At 38.4% G+C, this 17,853-nt stretch overlaps 1 protein-coding gene across 1 annotated transcript in view; it reads left to right on the top strand.

The window, feature by feature from the left end:
* The window catches only part of LOC136254188 (uncharacterized), a 77,050-nt gene that overhangs the window by 39,508 nt on the left and 19,689 nt on the right, over positions 1-17,853 (top strand). Inside the window, exon 10 of the mRNA XM_066046862.1 lies at positions 14,680-14,934. Coding sequence (XP_065902934.1) covers positions 14,680-14,934 — 255 coding nt within the window. The remainder of the gene's footprint in view (positions 1-14,679; positions 14,935-17,853) is intronic.

The following is a 17,853-nucleotide window of genomic DNA, read 5'->3' as shown; positions in this document are numbered from 1 at the left end:
CTTCTTCTAGACATCTTATAAAATCAGACACAGTCTCGGTAGATTTCTGACTTGCATGACGAAAATCCAATGCTACTAAGGTCTGATTACCTGGGTCTAATCGTTCTCTTAGGGCTTTGATGGCAGTCTGATAGGTAGCTCTGTCTTTAAAATCTAGTAGTTTCCATTCTTGTAAGGCCCGACCTCTCAGATGTCCTGCTAGCTGCATCAACGTCTCCTCTTGTGACCATCCATTCCATGTAGCAGCTCATTCAAGTATTGGCAGCCAATCATCCAGTGTAATGCGATTATTCTCTACATTAAATTCATCAATAGGTGGGGCTTTTCCACGACGGCACACTGGTGGATTGTTATCCAGATAAGTAGTTACACTGGGTGTTGGTAAACTGGAAGGTGGTATCAGGTTTGAACCTGTAGAGCTGACAGACCTATTAGCAATCAAAGGATCAGTAAGTGACATACGTGAATTTGTTACCCATGTTATTCCTGAGGTTCTTGTCATTGTAGGCTGGTTAGCTCCATGGAACTGTCCTGCTGTACCTGTTATAGACCTCTCTGGTAGTACCACTGCAGAAGTTGGCTGAAATGCATGGGTAAGAGACATCTCCATGTATTTGCCACTCATTACCAACTCCCACTTCTAGTCTAGGTTGCCCTATTCTTGTAGGTAATAACAGATTATCTGAGATTCCACTAGGATCAGGTAGGATTAATTCCTTAGCCTTCAATGTGGCTAGTTCTATTTCCACTCTATGTAGTTTATCAGTTAAGAGTTGCATCTCCTTCTCCTTCTCAAACATAGAATTGTCATGGGATACAAGTTGTTGGCAATTTGTTTGCCACAGCTGCCTTATCTTCTCCTTCCCTTGTTTGACCTCCTCTCTAAGGGCTTCTATCTGTGAGGTCATCAATTTGTGCTGTTTAGCTATTTCCACTACTCTGGCTTTCTCCAACTCCATCATCCTGTGGGCTTCTAGCGCCACTTCTTGTTGTTGTACTAACTCAGTCTTTAATTGTACAACTTCCTCCTGTGACTCCTTGAGTTTACCTCGTTCCTCCAGCAATGCCTGCTGCATGAGCTTGAGAACTTCCTCTACATGCTCCTCTTCTGCAGAAAAGTCCTCTTTCCCCTGAAACGTAAGCACACCAGAAACCACTTCACCAGTCCCATAGTGGAGCTGGTGATGCTCGTGATGAGCCCGTCATCAAGGATGGAACTGACATCTCACAATCTGCTATCAGTGATGTTCTCAACGATGCTTCCCTTGGGACAGGAAGGTGAAGAAAACACCATCAATGTCCTGTAAAGACAATTCCTCCCCTTCCTGCGTCTTAGTGACCACCACTTAAACATTTGTAGGATCACGACTTGACTCACATAGTCTCCCAGAGATCATCACTAGTAAGTCACTCCTCATAGCTGAAGCTGGTAGTTCCAATCCCTTAGCAAGTTGTTGCATATGACACAGTTTTAATCTCTTAGATGTGAGGGAAAAGGTAGTTGTAGTACTAGTAATACTGGTAGAGGAGGTAGCACTGGTAACAGTTTTTCCCTGCTCCATCCTCCTTGAAACTCTTTCCTTCTTCTCTACCTCTTCAAAGGCAGGTAAGTCTTATAAGTCTAGTCTCTCTAGTTTGCTTTAGACTCTACAAGCTAAAAGTACAGCCTGACCTTTCTTTCAGGTTGGTGTCTTCTTGCTGTTAGATGCTGCTCTATCTCGGTAGGACCTCTACTGTAGCTTAGAAGACCCCTTCCTTGCAGTCAAACTTAGATAAGGAATAGTTCACAGCCTTATTCAACATATCTTTCACTATGACTCAGTATTACAACTACAACTAAAACAGTTAGAGTACAGCATTATATATCCAAAGTTCAGTTGACCTATGACACTATATTACATTGTTTAGTATTTATAAATCATTGATTATTGTTAGTCTCATGATCAATAGAAATCAGGTGAACATTCTAAGTTTGTTCTATTAGAAATCCTCAAAAAACATGTGCTCTATTAGAGCATTGCAAAAGTAATCAATAAACTCTGTAATACAATACTGTTACAATTTCATCGAATCAAAGCCGATATTATAGCCATTTTGGTACAGATCTGTGGGATAGCTGGTACACTACTATGTATTTAGACATACACTCACCAATTGTCATCATCATAATCATCAGAAGTGCTATGCTAATAAACCTTGTGACAACAGGCTATAAACTGTATTCTAGCATAAAAGGTACAGGATTTGCTTAGCAAAAAATTAAGCAACTGCAACTGATCATGTTATGTATGAAAAATTGAGATATTCTAATAGAATAGTCACTGCAAAATCTAATAGACAAATAGTATACCTAACTTGGAAGGAATTTACTTTGTTATATACCACTTTAGTGTGGACTTTCAAAGGTGCTGCTCAGGGTTTAACTTGCATGTTGCCCCGGCAATATCATGGGATGCGGTATGCATGGGTTCACCAGTCATAATAATGTTACGAAAAAGTAAACAAACAAGTTTAAGGAAAAATTAGAAATTTTAAGTTCGATTAAGGACCATAGAAAAAAAGTAGAAAAAAACCAAGACTGAATTAGGGATTAGATTTTTGCTAGTATATCTGCAGGTGTAGACGACCTCCCTTGTTTCCCTACTTTTTTTTCTATGATCCCTAATCAAACTTAAATTTCTAATTTTTCCTTAAACATGTAGTATTGTTAGCTACTCACTGGGTTAGAGCTCGCCTTTCGTTTGCCATCCTTCAAGCTACATTGCTTTGCGTGCATGGCAGTCGCACGAAGTGGAGGATCCTGGGAATAGTTGATGGTGCATCACAGCCATTGTTAACTGTTGATATAATTGTTTCTGTCTTTGTGTTTATAATTATTGTGAAAATCAAAAATATAATAATAATAGTAATAATACAGGTGGCATAGCGTTGTGCCCTACGGGTCTTCTGAAATTGTATTTGGTAACAATTTTGTAGATTGTAAGTGATTACATGTACAAGGAAAGTTAGACACTAGTCTCTAGACATGGCAAATCTGAACAGCTGCATGGCATGTAGTGGTGCACAATATAAAGTTCCAGCCCAAGTTCACAAGATATCCATGGACTGCAATGGAATTCATAGTCATTCACACTACTTTTATTGGTCTGATAAATCAGAAATTATGTGATACTCAACTGCATGCGCTAAGCATATGCATGTGTGAGCATGCCCAAGCTAGGTGGTCTTCCCCATACATGAAAATTTTTGAAAATAGATGCTCTTAAAAAGTCATCTAGAGGCTATTTTACATACAACATCTCTTTCTGCCTTTGGTTAACATCACATAGGTAATAAATTTTGTTCTACATAACCAATTTATTCAGTAACTAATTTTATTTTCATGATGTGAAATATCCTGAAAGTGAGTTTATAGTTCTTTGATATACATAAGCAATTTTGATTGTAGTTGATAATACATGATGTGCACGATAAATTAGCCTAATTAATGCAATGCCACATAGGTGACTCATTAGAACTTTTGAAAAATAATTGGAAGGCAATTTAATGACTTAACTTAGTGAGCAAGCAGTGTAATCAGTATCATGATGACTGTTCTATTGGAGTATGTTGCAATGTTGACTGCTCTATTACAGTATTTCAATTTTTTGCAAATTCATTTGGCTGAAAACAGCCGGACCCCACCCTGGGGCCTGGATGCTGTGGCTATGATTAGACATTGATAGTCTTGCACCACCGCAACTAGTCGGGTGTGGCAACCCCTTCAACTGATTGGGGCTTAATTCTAATCAATGGGGTGGGCATGAGAAACTATACACCATGGCTACCTTTTAACCCTGATATGGGCAGTGCCAGAACGGCATTAAAAGTTAACTAGCAAATACACACTTGGCTGCCCACTCCTGCTCCGTAAATTGATTCAGGGGTGCACTCTATTTTCAGAGGGGGTTTCAGCTAAACCATTGTAAGCCCCTGTATCTGCCACTGCAGTACCCGACTATAGTCGGTTCATGGTCACCTGAGCCCTCGTTTCTTGTTAATAACTCGTTACATGGGCCAGCTGCCCAAACATTTGGTAGCACTGTGAAGCCTGTTAAGCTCCAGAACTAATACCATATAGCTGGTAATTTTTGAAGGGTTTTTATTTCGAAATGGCCCTTCTATTTGAAAATAAACCCACCTCCAGTTGTTCTTCAAAAATAAGCTGCTAATTCCCACAAGTGAAACTGATTCGAAGTGAAAGCAACAATCCAACTTTTGGCGATTTGTTTGTGTATTCTTCGAACTTTTAGCTAAGTATTGCTGATGATAATGGGTAAACTGTATCATTACTATGTCAATAATCAGAAAACAGGTGATCCAGAATGGGAATTGATGCCGTCTGCTCTAGAATCGGCTATGTCGGACCAGTAGATAGCTATCCACTACCATCAAGCATGATCAAGCTAGGGAACTTACTCCACTTGAGACTCCCCCAGTCTTCTCTCCAGTGCACAGGGATAGGGATTGTTCCATCAGTAAGTCAGTTTTTGGTGAACATTCATGTATCTTCATAACTTGTGGCACGAATTTCTGTTTATTTGAAATCCACATGGACTTTGAAATATGCACTCTTCAAAATTACAATTCTTTGAAATTCAGATTTTACTTCTTGTGCAAAATTTTCTGCTTCAAAAATAATCCACTATACGTTAGTCAAGAAAGCACTTTGAATTAGGCAAGAACAAGGAAGTTATGAGGCTTTAAAATATCCCATACTTTAGATGGGTGATTCAGATGCGTAAAACATAAAAACATGCTTTTTCCAGTACAAAACAATTGGAAGTGAACATATTTCACCTCTGATATTATTGTTTTTGGCGGGGACTCAGGTGAATGCATACCAACTATATGCACTTCACTTCTCTTTTACCTCTCAAACCTCGTTCACCAAAAGCCCATCACCAGCACCAGTCCAATCAACTAGCTCAATTGAGACCACATCCTAACTTTTCCCATCTATTTCTTCTGTTTCTCAGCCCTTTCCTGTCCAACACTGCTATCTTCCTAACTCAGCAGCAAGTAGAGTTAGAAATTTCTCACTTCTATCATCCAAATCAACTCAGCAGCAAGCAGAGTTGCCTTTTTTTCCTTATTATAACAATGCTTTGACATGTCAAAATTCAAGTGCAACTATCCCCACCACACCCCTCCTTGCCGCACTCTTCCCTTTCCCTACCGCTTCTGGTGGATTGTGTTAATGTATTGTATTATTGTTTGCATGTTTAATATGCTAGTTAACTATAATCTAATCCAAAACAGCCAAGCTGTAAAAAAAGTGTGCGGCCCTCAAAAAGGCTATGGTGAAAAAAGATGTGAAATCCAAGGTGGCGGCCAAGAAATGGCTGTGATGGTAGGTTAATGGTAAAAATTTTAATAACGACAATTCAGGTGAATTTGGTGCCGCTTGGTCAATTGGCACAAAATTCACCTGAATTGTCATTATTAAAATTTTTACCATTAACCTACCATCACAGCCATTTCTTGGCCGCCACCTTGGATTTCACATCTTTTTTCACCATAGCCTTTTTGAGGGCCGCACACTTTTTTTACAGCTTGGCTGTTTTGGATTAGATTTCACTTCTTTTTGTATTTGTATACCCCAAAGCCGGCCTATGGCCTGCTTTGGGACTTTTTTAACCTATCTTTTTTCTTTACCACAGGAAGAAGAAAAGATGAAGCAGATGTACCTTAAATATTTCTTATTTTATCAGTAAATGTACAAATTATATATATATATAATACATATATTTATTACAGAACTGTCCATGGTGGTTTCTTTGTAACTGAACACTCTTCAAGGTAACTTCTTCTAGCTGTTCTCTCTACAGGGTGATTTATTTGTAGCTGGATTCTGTACAGGTGATTTTTTTGCTGCTGAGCTCTTTACAGAATGGTTTCTTTGTAGCTGAACTCTCTACAAGGTAACTTCTTCTAACTGATCTCTCTACAGGGAGATTTGTTTGTAGCTGAACTCTCTACAGGTGATTTGTTTGCAGCTGAACTATCTAGATGATGGTTTCTTTGTAGCTGAACTCTCTACAAGGTAATTTCTTCTAGCTGAACTCTCTACATGGTGGTTTCTTTGTAGCTGAACTCTCTACAAGATAACTTCTTCTAACTGATCTTTCTACAGGGCAATTTGTTTGTGGCAAAATTTTCTACAGGGTGATTTCTTTGTAGCTGAACTCTCTACATGGTGGTTTCTTTTTACTGTAGCTGAACTCTCTACAAGGTAATTTCTTCTAGCTGATCTCTCTACAGGGTGATTTGTTTGTAGCTGAATTCTATACAGGTGATTTGTTTTCAGCTGAGCTCTTTACAGAATGGTTTCTTTGTAGCTGAACTCTCTACAAGGTAACTTCTTCTAACTGATCTCTCTACAGGGAGATTTGTTTGTAGCTGAACTCTCTACAGGTGATTTGTTTGCAGCTGAACTATCTAGATGATGGTTTCTTTGTAGCTGAACTCTCTACAAGGTAATTTCTTCTAGCTGAACTCTCTACATGGTGGTTTCTTTGTAGCTGAACTCTCTACAAGATAACTTCTTCTAACTGATCTTTCTACAGGGCAATTTGTTTGTGGCAAAATTTTCTACAGGGTGATTTCTTTGTAGCTGAACTCTCTACATGGTGGTTTCTTTTTACTGTAGCTGAACTCTCTACAAGGTAATTTCTTCTAGCTGATCTCTCTACAGGGTGATTTGTTTGTAGCTGAATTCTATACAGGTGATTTGTTTTCAGCTGAGCTCTTTACAGAATGGTTTCTTTGTAGCTGAACTCTCTACAAGGTAACTTCTTCTAACTGAACTCTCTACAGGGAGATTTGTTTGCAGCTGAACTTTCTTCATGATGGTTTCTTTGTAGCTGAACTCTCTACAAGGTGACTTCTTCTAGCTGAACTCCCTACATGGTGGTTTCTTTGTAGCTGAACTCTCTACAAGGTGACTTCTTCTAGCTGATCTTTCTACAGGGTGATTTGTTTGTAACTGATTTTTCTACAGGGTGATTTGTTTGCAGCTGAACTCTCTATATGGTGGTTTCTTTGTAGCTGAACTCTCTACAAGGTAACTTCTTTTAACTGAACTCTCTACAGGGAGATTTGTTTGCAGCTGAACTTTTTTCATGATAGTTTCTTTGTAGCTGAACTCTCTACAAGGTAACTTCTTCTAGCTGAACTCCCTACATGGTGGTTTCTTTGTAGCTGAACTCTCTACAAGGTGACTTCTTCTAGCTGATCTTTCTACGGGGTGATTTGTTTGTAGCTGATTTTTCTACAGGGTGATTTGTTTGCAGCTGAACTCTCTATATGGTGGTTTCTTTGTAGCTGAACTCTCTACAAGGTGACTTCTTCTAGCTGATCTCTCTACAGGGTGATTTGTTTGTAGCTGAACTCTCTACAGGTGATTTGTTTGCAGCTGAACTCTCCACATGATGGTTTCTTTAAATTTGTAGCTGAACTCTCTACAAGGTAACTTCTTCTAGCTGATCTCTCTACAGGGTGATTTGTTTATAGCTGAACTCTCTTCATGATGGTTTCTTTGTAGCTGAACTCTCTACAAGGTAACTTCTTCTAATTGAACTCTCTACAGGGAGATTTGTTTGCAGCTGAACTCTCTTCATGATGGTTTCTTTGTAGCTGAACTCTCTACAAGGTAACTTCTTCTAGCTGAACTCCCTACATGGTGGTTTCTTTGTAGCTGAACTCTCTACAGGTGATTTGTTTGCAGCTGAACTCTCCACATGATGGTTTCTTTAAATTTGTAGCTGAACTCTCTACAAGGTAACTTCTTCTAGCTGATCTCTCTACAGGGTGATTTGTTTGTAGCTGAACTATCTACAAGATAATTTCTTCTAGCTGATCTCTCTACAGGGTGATTTGTTTGTAGCTGAATTCTATACAGGTGATTTGTTTGCAGCTAAGCTCTTTACAGAATGCTTTCTTTGTAGCTGAACTCTCTACAAGGTAACTTCTTCTAACTAAACTCTCTACAGGGAGATTTGTTTGCAGCTGAACTCTCTTCATGATGGTTTCTTTGTAGCTGAACTCTCTACAAGGTGACTTCTTCTAGCTGATCTCTCTACAGGGTGATTTGTTTGTAGCTGAACTCTCTACAGGTGATTTGTTTGCAGCTGAACTCTCCACATGATGGTTTCTTTAAATTTGTAGCTGAACTCTCTACAAGGTAACTTCTTCTAGCTGATCTCTCTACAGGGTGATTTGTTTGTAGCTGAACTATCTACAAGATAATTTCTTCTAGCTGATCTCTCTACAGCGTGATTTGTTTGCAGCTAAGCTCTTTACAGAATGCTTTCTTTGTAGCTGAACTCTCTACAAGGTAACTTCTTCTAACTAAACTCTCTACAGGGAGATTTGTTTGCAGCTGAACTCTCTTCATGATGGTTTCTTTGTAGCTGAACTCTCTACAAGGTAACTTCTTCTAGCTGAACTCCCTACATGGTGGTTTCTTTGTAGCTGAACTCTCTACAAGGTGACTTCTTCTAGCTGATCTTTCTACAAGGTGATTTGTTTGTAGCTGAATTCTGTACAGATGATTTGTTTGCAGCTGAGCTCTTTACAGAATGGTTTCGTTGTAGCTGAGCTCTCTACAAGGTAGTTTCTTCTAGCTGATGTCTCCACAAGGTCACTAGTTTGTAGCTGAACTTTCTACATGGTGGTTTCTTTGTAACTGAACTCTCTACAAGGTAACTTCTTCTAGCTGATCTTTCTACAGGGTGATTTGTTTGTGGCTGAACTCTCTACAAGGAAACTTCTTCTGGCTGATCTCTCTACAGGGGGATTGGTTTGTAGCTGAACTCTCTACAGGTGATTTGTTTGCAGCTAAACTCTCCACATGATGGTTTCTTTGTAGCTGAACTCTCTACAAGGTAACTTCTTCTAGCTGATCTCTCTACAGGGTGATTTGTTTGTAGCTGAATTCTGTACAGGTGATTTGTTTGCAGCTGAGCTCTTTACAGAATGGTTCTATGTAGCTGAACTCTTTACAAGGTAATTTCTTCTAGCTGATGTCTCTACAGGGTCACTAGTTTGTAAATGAATTCTCTACATGGTGGTTTCTTTGTAACTGAACTCTCTACGAGGTAACTTCTTCTAGCTGATCTTTCTATAGGGTGATTTGTTTGTAGTGGAATTCTGTGAAGGTGATTTTTTTTGCAGCTGAGCTCTTTACAGAATGGTTTCTTTGTAGCTGAACTCTTTACAAGGTAACTTCTTCTAGCTGATGTCTCTACAGGGTCACTAGTTTGTAAACGAATTCTCTACATGGTGGTTTCTTTGTAACTGAACTCTCTACAAGGAAACTTCTCCTAGCTAATCTCTCTACAGGGAGATTTGTTTGTAGCTGAACTCTCTACAGGTGATTTGTTTGCAGCTGAACTCTCTACATGATGGTTTCTTTGTAGCTGAACTCTCTACAAGGTAACTTCTTCTAGCTGAACTCCCTACATGGTGGTTTCTTTGTAGCTGAACTCTCTACAGGTGATTTGTTTGCAGCTGAACTCTCCACATGATGGTTTCTTTAAATTTGTAGCTGAACTCTCTACAAGGTAACTTCTTCTAGCTGATCTCTCTACAGGGTGATTTGTTTGTAGCTGAACTATCTACAAGATAGCTGATCTCTCTACAGGGTGATTTGTTTGTAGCTGAATTCTGTACAGGTGATTTGTTTGCAGCTGAGCTCTTTACAGAATGCTTTCTTTGTAGCTGAGCTCTCTACAAGGTAGTTTCTTCTAGCTGAAGTCTCCACAAGGTCACTAGTTTGTAGCTGAACTTTCTACATGGTGGTTTCTTTGTAACTGAACTCTCTACAAGGTAACTTCTTCTAGCTGATCTTTCTACAGGGTGATTTGTTTGTGGCTGAACTCTCTACAAGGAAACTTCTTCTAGCTGATCTCTCTACAGGGAGATTGGTTTGTAGCTGAACTCTCTACAGGTGATTTGTTTGCAGCTGAACTCTCCACATGATGGTTTCTTTGTAGCTGAACTCTCTACAAGGTAACTTCTTCTAGCTGATCTCTCTACAGGGTGATTTGTTAGCAGCTGAATTCTGTAAATGTGATTTTTTTTTGCAGCTGAGCTCTTTACAGAATGGTTTCTTTGTAGCTGAACTCTTTACAAGGTAACTTCTTCTAGCTGATGTCTCTACAGGGTCACTAGTTTGTAAACGAATTCTCTACATGGTGGTTTCTTTGTAACTGAACTCTCTACAAGGAAACTTCTCCTAGCTGATCTCTCTACAGGGAGATTTGTTTGTAGCTGAACTCTCTACAGGTGATTTGTTTGCAGCTGAACTCTCTACATGATGGTTTCTTTGTAGCTGAACTCTCTACAAGTAAACTTCTTCTAGCTGATCTCTCTACAGGGTGATTTGTTTGTAGCTGAACTCTCTACATTGTGGTTTCTTTGTAGCTGAACTCTACAAGGTGATTTCTTCTAGCTGAATTATCTCTTTCTATATAGTTGCATGAATTCCCTACAAGGTAACTTCTTCTAGCTGATCTCTCTACAGGGTGAATTTTTTGTGGCTGATCTCTCTACAGGGTGACTTGTTTGTAGCTGATCTCTATACAGGTTACTTGTTTCTAGCTGATCTCTTGAATTCTCTTCGGGTGACTGCTCTATTAGGGTGACTGCTCTATTAGGATGACTGCTCTATTAGAGTATCTCGATCTCGCACTTGCTGCATCAAGTTGGATTTCGTGTTATAACTCTGTGGCTTTAAGTCTGATTCTTCTACACCATTGAAGAGCCTTTCTAAGATGATAACTCCATCTGTACAGCGATTTTCAAAGCATTACCCCAAGCGGTTTACCTGGTAGGCGTGGCAAGCAGTCGTTTTTTATTAGCTAATCTCGATTTGCGTAATTGTTACACACTGTTGGTTTTTTCGTTCTATCTTCCTGGTTTTTAGCTCGATTTCTTTCAAACCACAAAAGGTTTGAGGTTCAATAGTTAACCTATTCACCCACCGATTTTCAGCTTCTTCCCATACGCGGTTTACCCTGTAGGCGTGACAACATATTGGTATTATTTTTCGTGAATAATTGCTCATAACTCTTTGCCTGTTTATCGTATTCCAGCCAAAGTTGGTACAGAGATGCGCCTTTATATCCCCTTTCTGTGTGCCAAATTTCAAGGCGATCGGATATGGCGTTAGCGTTTTATAGCAGTTTTTGTAAGTGTGCGAAAAGAGGAAGAAAAACAAGAAGAAGAAAAAAAACGAAGAAACTAAGCCAATTTTTGAAGTCGCATATCTCGGGAACGCTTGAAGCGATTTTGCTCAAATTTGGAATGTGGAGTGCTGAAGGTGGAGGGAGTGTCCACAGCAAAACTCGTCTTGTTTCATCAAGGCAGCACAGAGCTACGGAGGTGCGAAAATTGCGTTTTCTTTCTTCCTGTCAATATACTCACGGGTGTTACGCGCCGGCTTCTTGGGCCGCACGACACACTACCGTGTGTCTTGATACCTAAAAAAATTACATTTAAAGGCATATCCACAATTTCCCGCGGGGCAAGAGGTGGGGCTAATTCAATGGCAGGGCTCCTTCAAGAGGCTACAACTTGGCTTCTGGTAATCCATTCAGCATGAAACTTAGCTACACAGGACATAGAACATAAATAAGGAAAGACAATGGCAAACATTATTTGGGCATCAAGTTGGTTTTACCATAGATATACCAGCATAGATATACAGCATTAGAGCATAGATATACAGCATTAGAGCATAGATATACAGCATTAGAGCATAGATATACTAACCCCAGGTATGTACCTGGGGTTAGTATATCTAGTAGAAGAAAGCAATGGTTCAGTAGGTAAGGATGCGGGTGTTAGGTATGGAAGTCCCCGGTTCAAACTCTGGTGGGTTTTTTTTGTTTGTTTTTTCAACATCTTTGTGAATTTTTTACTCCACGGTGACTGCTCTTATTGCTATTCAAACTGTCAAAAGGTATTGCTACGATGACCAGCCTATGTACACACGAATTTTCATACTTGCTTTACCCTGTAGCCATGACAAAAGTTTGATCTTTTTTATGTGAATAAATCTCATAACTTCTTATTATACTCATTAGATTCACAGCAAACTTGGTACGTAAATTCACCTTTATACACTCTTCATTTGTGCCAAAGATCGGGCAATTGAATTACACGTTTATTTTTTATAGCAGTTTTTACAAAGTGTGTGAAAAGAAATCGAAGTCCCTGTAACCCCCATACCCCCATACAGCATAAGAAGAATAAAACAAAGAAATTTAATTAAAACTTTGAACACCCATATATTGCAAATGGCTGTTGCAAATTTTATCAAATTTGCCATATGGTCTACCCCTTGCGGTTTGCATGTGGTTTTATACTAAGAATTTAAGTGAGTTTTGCTCTACACCCTCACATTTAACATGCTACAGTGGAACCTTGATTATCCGAACATCGATTAACCGAACTCTCGATTATCCGAACACTAGATCAACTGCTCAGTTAGGGTGTTTTGTCAAAAAGTGTATGCTTTATTAGAGTAGTTGAGCAAAGCTCAGTATATAAATGTATGGATGTTCAATTTTACGTACTTTCGATTATCCGAACACCTCCCCCCCCCCCCCCCCCAAAAAAAAAAAGGTTTGGATAATCAAAGTTCCACTGTATATAAATGACAAACAACAGCAGTTAGAAGCTTCATTCAAAAGCGAGACAACTCTTTAGAGAATCAGTACTTTGTTAAATGCAAAATCCACACTGATACGTGCAGTGGTAGACGAGGTAATTGTCAGACACCAAAGAAATGTAAGACAGACAGACAGATGGTGTTTTCGCTTTATATATAGAAACTGTCTTTACAAAAGAGTTATAGTCTAAGAGTTATAGTAAACTAATATCAAATGTAGCTTTAAAGAAGAAAACCATTACAGAAGCACATAATTTAATAATATTAAATCTCCAGAAATATGCCTGCCTTACTGCCTACCTGTCTGACAACATCCACAAGGTTAATAGCTAAACAACACATTGTACAGCCAAAGTACATTTGAAAGTATGTACTTTTGAGTTATCACAAGTACTCTAGTTGAAATTAAGAGAATACTTAAAGTGCAAGTACATTCTGACAGCACTTAAGTCAAGTACAAGTACATTTTCTAGTACCATATGTGACCGTCTCAGTAAAAACCAGACTTGTTCGCACAAGCATGCGTTTTGACAAAAACGAAATGTTAAAAAATTCGTAATTATGCATACCTCAATGAAAATATACGCAAGTTCTTATCAGGCCATTACTTAAAGAGAAAACTCAAATTGATTAAAACTGTACACCATCTTATTCGCCTGCTCATGGAGAGTTCAAAAATCTTTATTTTGTTTCTGTAGCCCCAACAGTATGCATGTCAATCATTATACCTTTGTTTATGGTGCAGTAAACGTAAACAAGATTGTCGCCATTTCTTCAACAAAACCACCTTCATACTCATATGCGTAAGTGACTAAAGGACTATATCTTAGTGGATTTGTTAATCCATGGTGAACATTTTAAACCAAATTTCACAATGTTGTAGACTGATGCAAACGGAAGTTATGGCTGCAAATGTAAGCGCCTGTAGTTTATTTTCAGTATAGTTGCTGTACAAGTCAATTGTTTTGCTCTTCCTCCTGTCTAATGCTATAATTCCAAAACTACTATATAACCACAGAAGGCTGAAACTTTAAAGATCCATTCCTTGGACACTGCAGATAAAATCAAAAAACAAAATAAAATTCAAAAGTTGTGCAAACAAGTCTGGTTTTTGCTGAGATGATCACATATATTAGTCACCCTGTAGAGAGTTCAGCTACATATGAACATATCACCCTGTGGACAGTTCAGCTACAAACAAGTCGCCTGTAGATTTTAGCTACAAAAAGTCACCCTGTAGAGAGTGCGGTTTCAAACAAGTCACCCAGTAGAGAGTTCAGCTACAAAAAAATCACTCCCTGGAAAGTTCTAACAAGTCAGTCTGTACAGAGTTCAGCTATGCCTGTGGGGAGTTCAGCTACACCTGTGGGGAGTTCAACTACAAACAAGTCACCCTATAGAGAGTTCAGCTGCTAACAATTCACCATGCAGAGAGCTCAATTACAACAAGTCACCCTGTAAATACTGCACGAAATCAAAGGTGGCAGCCAAGAAATGGCTGCAATGATGTTGATGCCAATCACTTTTAATCATCACACCATCATCATTAAAAACAGCTTTGTTCTGAAGGCATCTTTTCTATAGTTATTTAATAAACTTATGATGCTCTGTGGCTTTCAAGCAGCACAGGCAAGTTGCTAGTTTAACATCTACTTACACTGGTGCCATGTTGAGCAAATTGACCTATTTATGTGTGCTATGACATGGCATACTGCTGCAAGTAGTGTAATTTTGTGGATAGCTATGCAGCTAAAAGATTTTTCAATTTCTTTGTCAATGCAGGAACATCCAAAACTTAAACACAGTGTGGTCATTAACACAAAATTATGCAATTTTCAGACATATGTAACTCCATATTAAGAATATCTTTATGTGTGAGCATTACACATGTGTCTGTAGAATGTAATGTACATGTATACATACTATTCATGTAATCATGCATTTACTCATTGTGGTTACAGAAAAACAAAGACCACTCTTAAAGGAGCTGTACAATCATGTAGTACCACAATGGGCCACAATGTGGAAACAACTGGGAGTACAACTCAATGTTGCAGACCACTTGTTAAGAAATATCGAAATAGATCATCCTAATGATTGTGCAGGATGTTGCAGTAAGATGTTACAAGAATGGTTGGATTCTAACAGTAATGCATCGTGGGAAAATCTTATTGGTGTATTAGAAAACTTGAAATTAACCAATAATGTTACAGAAGGTATGTGCTATCCACACAAAAGCAGCCAAGCTGTATAAAAATGATGTAGCCTTCAAAAAACCTGAAGTTGTGAAATCAAATGAAATGGCTGCAATGATGTTAATGATAATAAATTTTAATAATGGCTTTGTGCATTAATAAAGTTTATTATCATTAACATCATTGCAGCCATTTCATGGCCACCATCTTTGATTTCACAAATTTTTTCACCAGGCTTTTTGAAGACCGCACTTTTATACAGCTTGGCTCTGTTTTTCCATGGATTTCATTTCTTATTGTATTTTAAATATATACCCAAAAGCCAACCGTAAACTGGCTTTGAGGTTTGTTTTTACTAGAGGTGTACCGATATACCGATACGTATCGTATCAGTGGCCGATATAGACATTTCTACTATATCGGTGGGAGCCGATATTGCTGCTAAAAACTGATACGATATACAACTATCGTGAAGACACTATCCAATGATCAAGCCACATTATAAACCCTATTGTTTAGCTAACAAGGGTGGGAAACAGTAGTTATTTCCTTGTCTAAAAGCAGTACGCTACGCAAAGCCATCTAAGTGCATAGATAATTACTGTTTTGTTGTCACAACACTTACCAATCATACAACAAACACTCATAGTGGTGGGCCTGGGGAAACAACAATAAAATGAACCAAGAGCACAGCATAAAACAACCAGCCATCTATACAAGCCAGTAAAATGCAGAGTAATCTGGACTAATCTTGGCAGGGGCATGTATTAAAATATTTGTGGGTGCCTTATAGTCTGAGCTGTCAATAGAGGCCACACCACCATGGGTAACCAAGCATAGCCAATAATCATAAGACTTTCTTCAGTAGTTAAAATAAAGTTGAACATGGCATATGTGGTTCCTCAAATATAAATAGCTACACTTAGTTGTATCGGTATATTGGATCGGTTTCAAAATGATTAATCCGTATTGGATCGGTATTGGATCGGTTTGGTTTTCTTATATCGGTACACCTCTAGTTTTTACACAAAAAAATTGTTCTTCTTATCTATAAAGATGCAATGACGATGATATAAGTGTTCTACCAATACAGAAAAATACCTAGCTACCGATCCAATACCAAAACCAAAGGATCTATGTTAATACTGATAATTGCTCTATAATTTTATGCTTGCTTTTTCATGGCTATGTAAAGTTGTATTATAGTGCCTGTATTTATTTGCAATGGTATTTTATAACAAAGTAAATTCTTCCAAGTTAGTTATGCATGATCAAGACACACGGTAGTGTGTCGTGCGGCCAAGAAAGCTGGCGCACCACACCGTGAGTTTATTGACAGGAAGAAAGAAAACGGCTTTTTCATGCGTACATAGCTCCATGGCCCCTTCTCCAAAGCACACCGTTTTTGCATTTTAGCTGTCCACCAGGCAGGGTACGTCACACAACAAATTTGATTAACTTTGCAACAGCCATTTGCGAGATATGGGTATTCAAAGTTTCATTTTAATTTCTTTGTTTTTTTTCTTATGCCATACGGGGGGCTTCGATTTCTTTTCACACACTTTGCAAAAATTGCTATACAATGCAAACATGCAACTTGATTGCCTTGATATTTGGCACAAATGAAGAGCATGTAACGGTGGATTCACGTACCAAGTTTGCTGTGAATCTGAGGAATATCCAAGGAGGTATGAGCATTTATTCACGTAAAAAAGATCAAACTTCTGTCACGGCTACAGGGTAAACTGAGTATAGAATTACTTGAAAATTGGTGTGTAGATAGGCTGATCATCGTAGCAGTGCCTTTTGATAGTTTGAAATAGAGTTACAGCGACAAAGCTGTAAAGCAAAAACCAAACAAATGTAAAATCACAAGATCAAGATACTCTAATAGAGCAGTCACCATGCGGTAAAATGGTGTACAAAAAATGTCTAAAAAACTTACCACAGTTCAAACCAGGTACCTCCATACATAACACCTGCATCCTTAACTACTGAACCACTACTACCTTTGCTGATCATCTCACTTAATTTCTGCTGTACAAATGAAATTTCTAGTTGAAATCTTATAATCAAACATTTGTAATTTCATAAATGTTTGTGATTTCATAGATCTACCAATAGAAGTACTAGATTGTTCTAGAACATTCTATGTATGTTCTATTGGAAGTCCTCAAAAAATGTGCACCATATTAGAGTATTACTCTAATCCAAAATAGCCAAGCTGTAAAAAAAGAATGCGGCCCTCAAAGAAGCTATGGTGAAAAAAGGTGTGAAATCCAAGGTGGCGACCAAGAAATGGCTGTGATGGTAGGTTAATGGTTAAAAAATTTTAATGACAATTCAGGTGAATTTGATGCCACTTGATTTTGACGCCAAATTCACCTGAATTGTCATTATTAAATTTTTTATCGTTAACCTACCATCACAGCCATTTCTTGGCCGCCACCTTGGATTTCACATCTTTTTTCACCATAGCCTTTTTGGGGACCACACTCTTTTTACAGCTTGGCTGTTTTGGATTAAATATCACTCCATTTTGTATTTGTATACCCCAAAGCCAGCCTATGGATGGATTTGGGGCTTTTTTAACCTATCTTTATTTCTTTACCACAGGAAGAAGAAAAAGATAAAGCTGATTTTAATACTCTAACTATTTCTGATTTTATCAGTAAAATTATAATATATATAATATATATATCAAGACACATGATAGTGTGTCGTGCGGCCCAAGAAGTCGGCGTGCCACACCGTGGATATATTGACAGGAAGAAAGAAAACGTCATTTTCACACCTTTGTATCTCGGTGATACCTTATCCGATTGGAAACAAAATTGCTGCAGAGTTGCTCGCCAGCTAGGGGAGTCCACATTCCTAATGTTAAGGAAATCACTTAAGCCATTTCCGAGTTACGAGCAGCCAAAGTTTCAGTTTGTTTTT

Source organism: Dysidea avara, chromosome 4, assembly GCF_963678975.1.
Source record: "Dysidea avara chromosome 4, odDysAvar1.4, whole genome shotgun sequence".
Lineage (NCBI taxonomy): Eukaryota > Metazoa > Porifera > Demospongiae > Dictyoceratida > Dysideidae > Dysidea > Dysidea avara.
This window is presented reverse-complemented; position numbering and strand designations above follow the sequence as displayed.